This window comes from Cebus imitator, unplaced genomic scaffold, assembly GCF_001604975.1.
Source record: "Cebus imitator isolate Cc_AM_T3 unplaced genomic scaffold, Cebus_imitator-1.0 Scaffold158, whole genome shotgun sequence".
NCBI classification, from domain to species: Eukaryota; Metazoa; Chordata; class Mammalia; order Primates; family Cebidae; genus Cebus; species Cebus imitator.
The window spans coordinates 3,999,330-4,011,615 of NW_016107473.1; the positions used below are offsets into that span (position 1 = coordinate 3,999,330).

At 44.9% G+C, this 12,286-nt stretch overlaps 1 protein-coding gene across 5 annotated transcripts in view; it reads right to left on the bottom strand.

Moving 5' to 3' along the window:
- The window catches only part of ABCC4 (ATP binding cassette subfamily C member 4), a 276,355-nt gene that overhangs the window by 147,126 nt on the left and 116,943 nt on the right, over window positions 1–12,286 (bottom strand). For all 5 annotated transcript variants that reach the window (XR_005202632.1, XM_017543557.2, XM_017543561.2 and 2 more), the window contains 2 exons: window positions 6,877–6,971; window positions 6,587–6,673 (listed from right to left, as the gene is read on the bottom strand). Coding sequence is in view for 4 of the 5 variants with exons in the window: in XM_017543557.2 (XP_017399046.1) it covers window positions 6,587–6,673; window positions 6,877–6,971 (182 nt within the window). In the remaining variant the exon portion in view is untranslated. The remainder of the gene's footprint in view (window positions 1–6,586; window positions 6,674–6,876; window positions 6,972–12,286) is intronic.

Here is a 12,286-nt window from a genome sequence, read left to right on the forward strand (position 1 = left end):
AGCCATTTACTTCTAGAAATTCAGGATTGAGAAGTCAGAAGCGGGTATTTTAGAGACAGAGCCTGTGATCAGAACCACAGCTCCAGACTGCAGATATGGAAACTAACACTTCATCCTTGACATCCAAAGGGATTAATTTTTCCCCTTTCACGTATCTTAGTTTGGCTAATTTTTCCCCTTTCACATGTCTTAGGTTTGGCTTATTTTAAACCTATGTTTCTCAACCTGGTATACCCCTCTTCAGGTTTAGTACCTAAAGTTTTTAATGAAACTGTTTCCCTTTATTTCGAAATTGCCTGCCATTAATCCCTTTATATACATATGTAAACGGAGATGTTAACAATCAAATCTGATGGGGTGCTATATCCATCCAGTTACAGCCACCTCAAAGGTTTCAAAATGTTTTTGTCCTAACATCTTCCATTGTAGATAAGATAATATAAATGATTACACTAATATTGTAATTGATGGCTTGAAATTTTTTCTAAATTATTCTTATGCAAATCTCAAAAAATACTTTCCAAATTTTTAAGAGTAAAAATCTTCCAGTCATGCCATAAAACAAACAAATAATAAGCGATTGATTTAGCAACAAGCTATTTAACTCTTATCCTATATAAAGACTACATTAAGAGGCCAGGCACAGGGGCTGACGCCTATAATTCCAGCACTTTGGGAGGCTGAGGCAGATGGATCACTTGGGGCCAGGAGTTCAAGACCAGCCTGGTCAACATGGTGAAATACTGTCTCTACTAAAAATACAAAAATTAGCTGGATGTGGTAGCGCATGCCTGTAATCCCAGCTACTCAAGTGGCTAAGGCACAAGAATCGCTTGAACCCAGGAGGCCTGCAGTGATCTGAGATCATGCCACTGCACTCCAGCCTGGGTGACAGAGTGAGACTCTGTCTCAAAAAAAAAAAGGGCTGACATATACAATGTCAGAGGTGACACAGATGAGAAAAATACAGTCGGCTGGGTGCAGTGGCTCACACCTCTAATCCCAGTACTTTGGCAGGCCAAGGCAGGAGGACCTTTTGGGCCCAGGAGTCCAAGGCCAGTCTGAGCAGCACAGAGAGACCCCATGTCTACAAAAAACAGAAACTTAGCTGGGTGTGGTGGTGTGCAATTGTCGTCCCTGCTACTCAGAAGGATCACTTGAGCCCAGGAGGTAGAAGTTGCAGTGGGCCGTGATTGTGCCATTGCATTCCAGCGTGGGTAACAGAGCAAAACTCTGTTAAGAAAGGAAGGGAGGGAGGAAGAAAGAAAGAAAGAAAGGAAGAGAGGGAAGGAGGGTGGGAGGGAGAAAGAAAGGGAAGGAGGAAGGCACAGATACAGTCACTACCTTCATTTATTTGGTCAAGACACATTTGCTGAGCACTTATGATGTACCAAGGACTACTCTAAGTGCAAAGAATACATCTACTGGTCCAGCAAACGGACAACACCCTGCATCATGTAGGGGACACTCACTACACAAACACAGAAAATAAACTATCGTGTAGTAATGTAAACCATGAAGAAACAGCCAGGAGAAAGTTGTACTTTAGAGGGAGTGGCCAGGAAAGGCCTCTCTGCAAGGAGGTGATGTATGAGTCACGAGAATAGCTGGGGGAGGCACTCCTGGCAGACACAGCAGATGCAATGGTCCTGGGGCACCAGTGCACTGTGCAAAGGTGCCTTTGTGCATTCACAGTCTAGTGTGGGGGCTGGGGAAGGACACATAGGTGGATCAAGAGCAGCACTGAGGGTTGTGGGCAGACTGCGCCATGGCCAATGTGGAGCAGAAGAGAAAGGCAGGAGGTAAGGTCTCTGTCTTTCATTTTTCTCTTTTGCCCAGGTATACCATCCCAGCAGGAACAATGCCCTTACAGACAGGCAGACCTGAGAAAGTCACGTCTCCTTCCAGGCACCCCATAGAAGTCTGCATGGCTGGAGGACCGGGCTTGCCTGGGCAAGGGCTGGAAAGGTGAATGGGGTGGACAGCAAAGGGCCATTTGCCATTCGAGGACTTAGAATGTAGCTTAAAAGTACGGGAGTCCCAGGAGGAGCTGAAACAGGGAGGGTGAACTAGGGCTGTGCCTGCATGTTACTGGCCCTCGCCGAACTCCTACCGAACCCTCAGCACGAATGTATTAGGAGGTGAGGCCCATTTCATGAGAGTCTGCCAACACGAATGGTATTAGTAAAAGGGGCCAGCCCAGGGAAGCTGCCAGACCCCTTCCACCACCTGAGGACACAGTGAGAAGATAGCCATCTATGAACCAGAGCATGAACCCTCTCCAGACACCAAAACTGCTGGCGCCTTGATCTGGGATCTTGGCCTCTAGAAGTGTAGAAACCATTTTCTGTTGTTTATATGGAGTATCTAGTTTATGCTATTTTGAATGAGCGGCCTGAATGGACTGAGACAAATAGGTAGGCCACAGTTTGGGAACTGACTAGGAGACTCAAAGAGGCAGGGGTCTGAATCTGAGGCTTTCTAGAATACAAGCACATCTATGGCAGGCAGCAAATCAGATTAGCATCCCTTCATCTAAGTGCCCCTCACTTTTGTATGCGATAAAATCCACCTCATGTTTGCAGCATATCATGTAAAACACAACTCTTCACAACTCTCGATAGATATTCATGATTAAAGGAAAACTGTTAATGGCAAATGGAAGTGTAATTCATTCACTTTTAATACAAAATGCTTCACATTTCTAAGCTTCAACACAACCGCCATCTTTCATAGCATATTGTTCGATCCAATTTTCTAAATCGTTGAGAACATTCTCCAGTTGCTGCTGAATGATTTCCTAAATTGCATTCGTGCTCCCTGCCCTAAGTTTCCCCAAAGAATGTGATTCTGATTAGCAAACAACAATTTTAACAAGCTTGCTTCTAACAAGTGTATATCCAAAGTCATTAAACCTTAAAGGTGCAAGAGGACTTTATAAATACCTCCCGTGTTCAAAGGAAAATCTGGGAGAGCTTGTGCGATATGCACACTGATACTCAGCAATGAAAATATCTTCCTCCTTCCCCGCCGGTGACTCTAAAACAGTGTCCCACCAGGAATTGTTGTTTGAGTGATAGAGAACTGGTGGGGACTCACGCAGGACTCAAGCAAGTCACAGAGGCCCTTCTCGACCAAATAGAAAATTCATCAAGGCAAAATGAGGAGGGAGCAGGACACGAGGCTCCGATCAGAGTGTGGGGGCAGCACCAAGCGCCAGCTGATCCCGTGCTCTGCATTCAGAAAGATTCAATGCTTCCATCCACATGTTTTTGGTTGTGGAAAAACAGACATGATGTAACATTTACTGTTTATACCTTTTTTTTTTTTGGTAAGATAAAGTTTCACTCTTGTTACCCAGGTTGGAGTGCAATGATGCGATCTCGGCTCACTGCAACCTCTACCTCCTGGGTTCAAGTGATTCTCCTGCCTCAGCCTCCCGAGTAGCTGGGATTACAGGCATGAGCCATCGGGCCTGGCTGATTTTGTATTTTAGTAGAGACAGGTTTTCTCCATGTTGGTCAGGCTGGTCTTGAACCCCCGACCTGAGGTGATCCGCCTGCCTCAGCCTCCCAAAGTGCTGGGATTACAGATGTGAGCCACCATGCCCAGCCCATTTATACCATTTTTAAATGGACAGCTTGGTTGTACTAAGTACATTCACACTGTTGTGCAAACATCACCACCATCCACATCTACTTCTTCATCATCACACACCAGGTACATTTTGCATAAGCACTCTGGTGGGGGAATATGCAGGAACCCACGCAGAGCACAATGCTCGGTGGATGACTTCATGTCCAAATCCCTGGAATGCAGAGCCCAGAGATGAGTTATTCTCACACAGCCAGCTCCGCCTGAATCTCTCTCTACTTTGCTATCCAAGAACTGTTACGGCCTGAACCATGTTTCCCCTCAAAGTTCATATGTTCCAGCCATCACCACAGCACCTTAGAATTTAGACACAGGACCTTTATTTTTTTTTTACTTTTGAGATAGAATCTCGCTCTTGTCACCCAGGCTGGAGTGCAATGGCGCGATCTTGTCTCACTGCAATTCTCCCTCTCCTGGGTTCAACTGATTCTCCTGCCTCAGCCTCCTGAGTAGGGGGGATTACAGGTGCCCCGCTCCACGCCCGGCTGATGTTTGTATTTTTAGTAGAGATGGGGTTTCACCACATTGGCCAGGCTGGTCTCGAACTCCTAACCTCAGGTGATCTGCCTGCCTCGGCCTCCCAAAGTGCTAGCATTACAGACATGAACCCCAGTGCCAGGCCGACACAGGACCTTTAGAGAGGCAATGACGCTAAAATGAGGCCATGAGGGTGGGCCCTGCTCCACTCTGACTGGTGTCTTTTCAGGAAGAGGAGGTTTGGATGCAGATACATAAGGAGGAAAGGGCAAGAGGGCGGCCATCAGCATGCCAGCAAAGCCCTCGGCAGAAGCCGCACCTGCAGACGCCTTGATCTCGCACGTGCAGCTTCCAGAACTGTGTGACACAACCTGCCACTGTGTAAGCTCTCCCAGCCTGTGGCGTTTTGTGAGAGCAGCCCTGGCTGGCCAACACAGGACTCCCAGAGAGCAGGTCCAAACAGCTTTCTCTCACGGTCCCTTCTCTATCCCCCGACTGAGGAACAGGGGCCTGGCTGCTGTCCTTCCCACAGGCTCACTCCTCCCCATCTCCACACCTCTGTGTCTACTATTTCTTTATCCTACTCTCAGTCCCTACAAACCCTTACCTGCCTGCAGGACACAGGCTATTCCAGCCAAGCCCGGCCCTCCATGACCTTTCCAACCTCAGCTGCCCACTGCTTCCATTTAAAATAATTGATTGTCCTAAGCCAGGCGCACTCACACCAGTAACCCCAGCACTCCAGGAAGCCAAGGGGGATGGATCCCTTGAGCCCAGGAGTTCGAGACCAGCCTGGACAACATGGCGAAGCCCCCTCCCTTCAAAAAACGCAAAATGAGCTGGGCATGGTGATGTGAGGCTATAGTCACAGCTACCCGGCAGGTGGAGGCAGGAGAATCCCTTGAGCCCAGGAGGTCAAGGCTGCAGTGAGCTGGGTAATACAGCGAGACCCTATTTCAAAAAAAAAAAAAAAAAAATACAATAGGTTGTCCTATATTGAAATCCCCGAAGCCTTGGGGTCTGCTGAACTTTTCCCATGCATTTAGTCTTGAATCCGTGCAGAGACAATTCTTTATGGGCAAGAATGAGATCTGAACTTGTCTCTCTCTCTCACTCAGCCCAGCATGGATGCTTATCTTCTCCATGGCTGACTGCTCTCTTTTGCAAGCAAAGACGTTCTATGCAGTAACACCTGCAGCAGCAGCTACCTCAGTGTGCCCAGAAGGGCTATAATGAGTGGGAAAGGCTCATTGGCCTTAACAAGGCACACAACAGGAAGCTGGCTATGGGGCAGATGTGGGTGCTGCTTTAACAAAACCGGTTCACAATGCTTTAGAAAAGGCCAGTCTAGACTACATAGGAAGTGTCTGTCGGCACACATGAGGTTACAGAATGCACAGAAAAGATTCCTACCTCCATGGCTCGGTGTCTACACAAAAGCCAAAGAAAGCAAATCCTAGAAACACCACATAAGAGTTGGGAGGGAAGCCAGATTCAAAGGCAGGCCAGGCCTACATGTCTGCAGGTCTTAAGTGTTCAGTCTGGTAAGAATCCATGAAGCAATTAGACTCTTGAAACCACAGTATACGATGTAACAAATATTTCTTAAATTCTAGATTTTACAGTAGGTTATCTTTAAACTGATAGATTAATATTCAAAGAGCAACAAAGCCTTCCCAATAAAGCCTTATGTTGGTCCCAAGGACCTCACTTCTGTTTTTGTTTGTTTGTTTGAGATGGAGTCTCGCTCTGTCACCAGGCTGGGGTGCAGTGACACAATCTTGGCTCACTGCAACCTCCGCCTCCTGGGTTCAAGCAATCCCCCTGCTTCAGCCTCCCGAATAGCTGGGACAACAGGTGCATGCCATCACGTCCGGCTAGTTTTTTTGTATTTTAGTAGAGACAGGGTTTCACCATGTTGGCCAGAATGGTCTCGATCTACCGACCTCGTAATTCACCCGACTCGGCCTCCCAAAGTGCTGGGGTTACAGGCGTGAGCCACCACGCCCAGCCCCAAGGGCCTCACTTCCAACTTGTCATAGATCAGTGATGGAGGGCAAGAGCTGAAAGACAAGGCCCAGGTTGCCAAGTGCCACCCTTCCACTGACAAATGGCACACCGTCTTTCCTTTCTCCAGGGCCTGGTCCAGCAGCAGTTTCTTGGTTATCAGCTGTAACTACTAGTCGGGGAAAACTTGCAAAATTTCTGTTTCTCAACTCCCTAAAACGTTTTATATTTATATATATATATACAGTCCACTCACTGCAACACACTGAAATCACCTTTTCCTACCTCGATCTTGTATTTATGCAAAATTTCTCTAAAATGGATCTTCAGGGAAGCAGGGGACAGTAGAGGGACAACAGAGCAGGACACGCTGAAAGCCACAAAGGCTTTTCTGAGCCAACTCGAAATGGCTCTGGGAAAGCAGAAATGACTTAAGACACAAACTCACAACTCGAACAAGTGCCTGCTAACTTCCGCATCTACTGCGCTGAGAGGATCGTCCAGGAGATAGATGTCAGCGTCTTGATACACTGCTCTAGAAAATATAAAGAGATGTCAGACTGTCACCTAAGATCATGAAAACTTTTAACAACTGGATATTAATTCAAGTGCTAATGGAATAATCCAAGAAGGTGCTTCACACAGGACCCAATACACAATAAGCGGGCCCTACGTGTTCACCACCACCAGAAGCAGCACAAAAGACACCTGCATGGCGGCTGCTGGAACGCAACTTACCTTGCAAGGTTGACCCGCGCTTTCTGCCCTCCACTCAGTGTGGTTCCCCGGTCTCCTATCACGGTCAGATCGCCATCCTCCAACAGCTGTAAATCCTATATGGACAAAGGAAAGAAGGAGGGAAAAAGACTTAAACACGATCTCCCTCTGTTATCCTAAACTTTGCACATGAGTACTTCAGAAATATACATGTATTTGATCAACAGCAATGGATATATTTCACAGTAACTAAATTGTAACTTTGAACCTATGCAATACACTGTCCGGGCAAGTTATCTATTATAATGCTGTAGTTTTTCATAGCATTTAGGCACTGAGCCATTTTAACAGAAATTTTTTGAGTACCAACTCCATGTGAATTCGGCAGTGAAAGAGTTTCCACAGTGAGTGACCTGACACTAAAAGATTGACACAAATGCAAGAGGTGACAAGTGCTAAGAAGGAAAAGGAAGCTGGCTTAGGGAGACAGAAAGTGACAGAGGGAAAGTTCATTTACACAGGGAGGTTGGCAAGGGCTCTGACCGAGGGGGTCTGAGCAGAGACGAGTCAGCGGATGGAGTGGCTGGCACAGACTACAAGGAGAGTGCTCCACATAGAGGAATGAGCAAGTGCAAAAGCCACGGGGCAATGCATGCCTGAGGTCTTCACAGAAGAGCAGCACAGAGGCCAGCAGAACTGTGAGCGCAAGACGGTGGCAGGGGAGGGCAGAGACAGAGGCAACAGGGGCCAAGGGCTCACACCCAGGGAAACAGGAGGAAGGACAAGATCAAGGCAATAATCAAGACAAGAAACAACAGTAGCTTGGACCAGAGTGGGGAGCGGAGAAGTGAATGTAAGTGGTCACGTGCTGAACACATTTTGAAGGTAGCACCCATAGGACCTGCTGATGACATGGGTGTGGGTTGTGATAGAAAAAGAGGCGGGCTGCAATGCTTTTGTTATAAGACAAGGGAAGAACAGGGTTAGCATTTACTGCGCTGGGGGAAATGAGGGGTGCAGATTTAAGAGGTAAAATCAAGAGCTTGATTATGGCCAAACTGAAATGCTGACCGGCAATCGTGACTTGCTGCTGGATAAGCCAGTCTAGAGGTCTGTGCTAGAGACCCAACTGTGAGGGCTGGCAGCATAAAGCCACAGCTGTGTCTTCATGAGCCATTTTGCTGACTTTTGCCTCCGCTTTCCATTCTCAGAGAAGAATGTCTTCACGGTGATGCTTAAGGCACCACAACAGGCTGACAGACAAAACCATGTATAAAATAAGAGCAGAAAGAGCAACCTGGCCAGGAAAAGCCAAAGGGAGAGGAGCAGGGTGCCCATGAAACACAGCACAGATTGGCTGCAATGAGTATTCTAGTTCTATGCAAGAACCCCCCCACCCCCAAAAAAATAAAGCTAGTAAGGATAACAAGTTTTACTTGAGAATCTAGCCAAAGTTATATATAAAAATTATTTAAGAAGTTGCCAAAGCATAGTATTTTTTTTAAAAAATGACAAGAACATCCCTGAAAATAACAGGGTAATGATCAGGTTTAAGTGACATGACATTATATTAGAAATCTTCACTTGGATGGCCTATAATTATCACTAGACAGATCCTGGCATAGACAAACAAAGTGTGGAGAAGACTGCTGGATGTTGATTGAACTCAATAAGCATCAACCCAGGATGGTACAGAGATGGCCTTCTTACAGATCAAGGTGTCCTTTCTTTGTCTCTACTCTGACAAAGCCAGGGAGACAAAGCAAATGGCACATTGCAATCTCCATGACAAGCAAGTCCATTGACCTCCCTAACTTATCATTTTCTTTCTTTATATATGTCCTGGAGAAACAAGAATTAATAAACTCATAGAATGCCAGAAGAATCTAAAGTAAGTGTATAAACTCTGTAAGTGAAAAAGGATCTGAGTTCATTCTCATTTGCTATTGATGACCGTGACATATTTTCTGATCAAACCAACCCCATTCATAATATGAATCCCACTAAATAAAGTACAACTCAAAATGGAAAAAAGATAGTATCGCCATTGGAACTCACTCCCTGGCAGCCCACAAAGACACACAGGAGTCCCCTAGTACTCCAATCTGAACCAGATTACATCAAATGACAGGTGGTAAGTGCCCCGTTATGAAAATTCATTATTTCATATTGTCTCTTCGTTGAGCTCAGAAGTTAATACTATCTCTTCCTTTCAGTTTTCAGAAAAAGACAGTGCAGCAGGTGCAGTGGCTCACGCCTGTAATCCCAGCACTTTGGGAGGCTGAAGCGGGTGGATCACCTAAGGTCAGGAGTACGAGACCAGCCTGGCCAACACGGTAAAACCCCATCTCCCATCTCTACTAAAAACACAAAATTCACCAGATGTGGTGGCGCATGCCTGTAATCCCAGCTACCTGAGAGGCTGAGGCAGAAGAATCACTTGAACCCAGGAGACGAAGGTTGCAGTGAGCCAAGATGGTGCCATTGCACTCCAGCCTGAGCAACAAGAGCAAAACTCCAACTCAAAAAAAAAAAAAAAAAAAAAAAAAAAAAAAAAAAAAAAAAAAAAAAAAAAAAAAAGACAATGCACCAGTTAACACTATCTCTTCCTTTCGATTTTCATAAAAAGATAATGCACCATTTTAAGACTGGGTCCCAGCCTTCCATACAAACACAAACACACACTGTTTACTTGGCCCCATTTCATTGCTGATGGTCCTTAGAGAATGTGTTAAGTTTCTGTGCCTTGATTTTACACTGTTTTGTTTTTGTTCTCAAAACAGCATCAAGTTGTAGCACCACAATCTTAGCCATTTTCTAGAAAAGGCACTTAAAATACCTGTCTCATTAAGTACAGACAGGGAAGAGGAAATGAGCTCTCTCTGTCTGTAGCAGCACTTTGAGTACTACAATGACCTTGAGTGTTTTTGAATGACCAAACTATTTATGGACGAGCCTTAGGTAGGGAAAATATTTCAAAGGATCTGAAGTGCAAACTGAGTCAGGCTGATTTCCTAACCATGATTTTCTGGTTTGGTTAAAGGGAAGGGGTTGAGCGGAAAGCAGAAGGGCTCCCAGTGGGAGGAAGGTATCTTATGAACCTTAGGTACCTCTCAGTAAAATTAACCCATTATTTAATCTACCACCACCTGTACTGAAACGCAGACACAGAAACTACAGAAAAACCATGACATCGCTATGTGGGTTTGACACGATCTAATCAAAATCCTAGTATGTGCACATCAACCATGGTGACACTGAAGGCAGAAGGACCACTGAGGACACTGTGGGGATGGTCACAGGGGCCAGGCCTGAGGCTACAGCACAAGAAGCAGGTTCCAAAGTCAGATAGAAGAGCTCTCCAGCTTCGGGCCACATTTTTGCTTCCATTTGGAATGGTCCTTCCTTTCCCAGCTTATTCATATCCTATTCTTTCCAGGCCCAGCTCAAACTCTTCTATGAAACCAACCTGCATTCCCCCAGTCAGAAAACATCGCTCTCTCTACTAGGTTCCTAAAGCTTTGTTTATATTTCTTAGGGAGGACCTGTCGTATTCCCCTTCATAATGTGTATGTGTGTACTCACCTTCCTGCTCCATGAGTCGGCTCCTAGACATAAGAGCTAGGCACCAGCCACTGTTCCTGATGCCTCATGCTATCTCCAATCTTCATGACAACTGCCAATAAGTACTGACCACACTTCACAGATGAGGGGACTGAGATGAAGGGAGAGCACCTGACTGGTCTGAGGACTCTCAGCTAACAAGGGAAGGTTAGAGTCTGAACCAAGCTCATCTCAGTTCACAGCCTGGTGCCCTTTCATATCAGGCTTCCCCGAGCACTTGCGAAAAGGTACTTAAAGACAATACTGAAACAACTTAAAGGCAATACTGAAAGCCTCTCTATCCATACACAGCACTATCAGTACATTTAGTCACCCTAGCTAGATTCATCTTATTGTACCTTTTGTACTCAGCTTAAAAAAAAAAAAGCCAGGCATGGTGCCTCACACCTGTAATCCCAGCACTTTGGGAGGCCAAGGCGGGCAGATCACCCAAGGCCAGGAGTTTTGAATTTGAGACCAGCTTGGCCAACATGGCGAAAGCCCATGTCTACTAAAAATACAAAAATTAGCCAGGCATGGTGGCATGCGCCTGTAGTCCCAACTACTCTGGAGGCTGTGGCAGAAAAATCACTTGAACTTGAGAGGCGAGGTTGCAGTGAGCTGAGATCATGCCACTGCACTCCAGCCTGGGAGACAGAGTGAGACAATATCTCAAAAAAAAAAAAAAAAAAAAAAAAAAAAAAAAAAAAAAATGGAGACAGGGTCTGGCTATGTTGCCTAGGCTGGTCTCAAACTCCTGGCCTCAAGAAATCCTCCCACCTCAGCCACCCAAAGTACTCAGATTACAGGCTGAGCCACCACACCTGGCCCTCAGCATTTATTTCCTATTATGTCACAAAGGAGTGAAATGACTCTCCCAACTGAGAGATTAAAAAAAAAAAAAGTATGACAACAGTTATTCTATGATTGTCAAGGCAATGTGAAAAGAAAATATCCAAGTTGGCAGGAATGTGGTAAATATGAGAAGAAACTCTAAGACCAAGATAGTGGGTGCCCCAAAGGGGTTTGTATATTCAAGCGAGCTATACAGAAAAACATTAAACTCAAATTTATCAATTCCATGCCTTTGGATACGCATTGCTTAAAAGTGCCGAAGGATTAAAAGAAAGTATGCAAAAGGTGACATAATATTAATACATTGCATCTGTTAGGGTAACAACATTTTTATTGTTGACCTATTTACTGTACTATGTATAGAACCCCTACATAAATATCACTTCAAACAATGGAAGCTGTATACACAGACACATTCTTTCAAACTATGTCACATTTCATGTGATTTTACCCAAAATTGGTGGTTCTTATAATTAAGAACAAGGCCTGTTATGTTCCTAGTAATCAGAGGCTTTAAGTTCATGATCAAATTTTATCCTCACAATAGCCTTATGAGGTGAATAGTATTATTATCTCTATTTTACAGATGAAGAAATTGAGGCTTTCTAAGGTTCAGACAATTAGCTAAAATTGCACACCTACTAAAGAGGAACTGAGTCTGAATCCCAGAGCCATCTGACCCCAGGGCCTCAGATTTTAACCACTACCCACTGAAGTATCTAACATTATTATGTTGTTTCCTGAGGTATGGCCTGTAACTTGCTATGATATCACTTTGAATAAGTAATTAGCCTAAAGCAACACTGCTAAATGTGAATTATTACTTCATATTATTTTATCTCAAAGATGTTTTTAGCTCAATGACCTTACAAATTTATTTCAGCTGTATCTAGTACAATACATCTTAGTTGCTATCAATATATCTGAATGTTGTTAGTTCCTATTTTTTCCTCTAGGATTTTTTTTTTTTTTT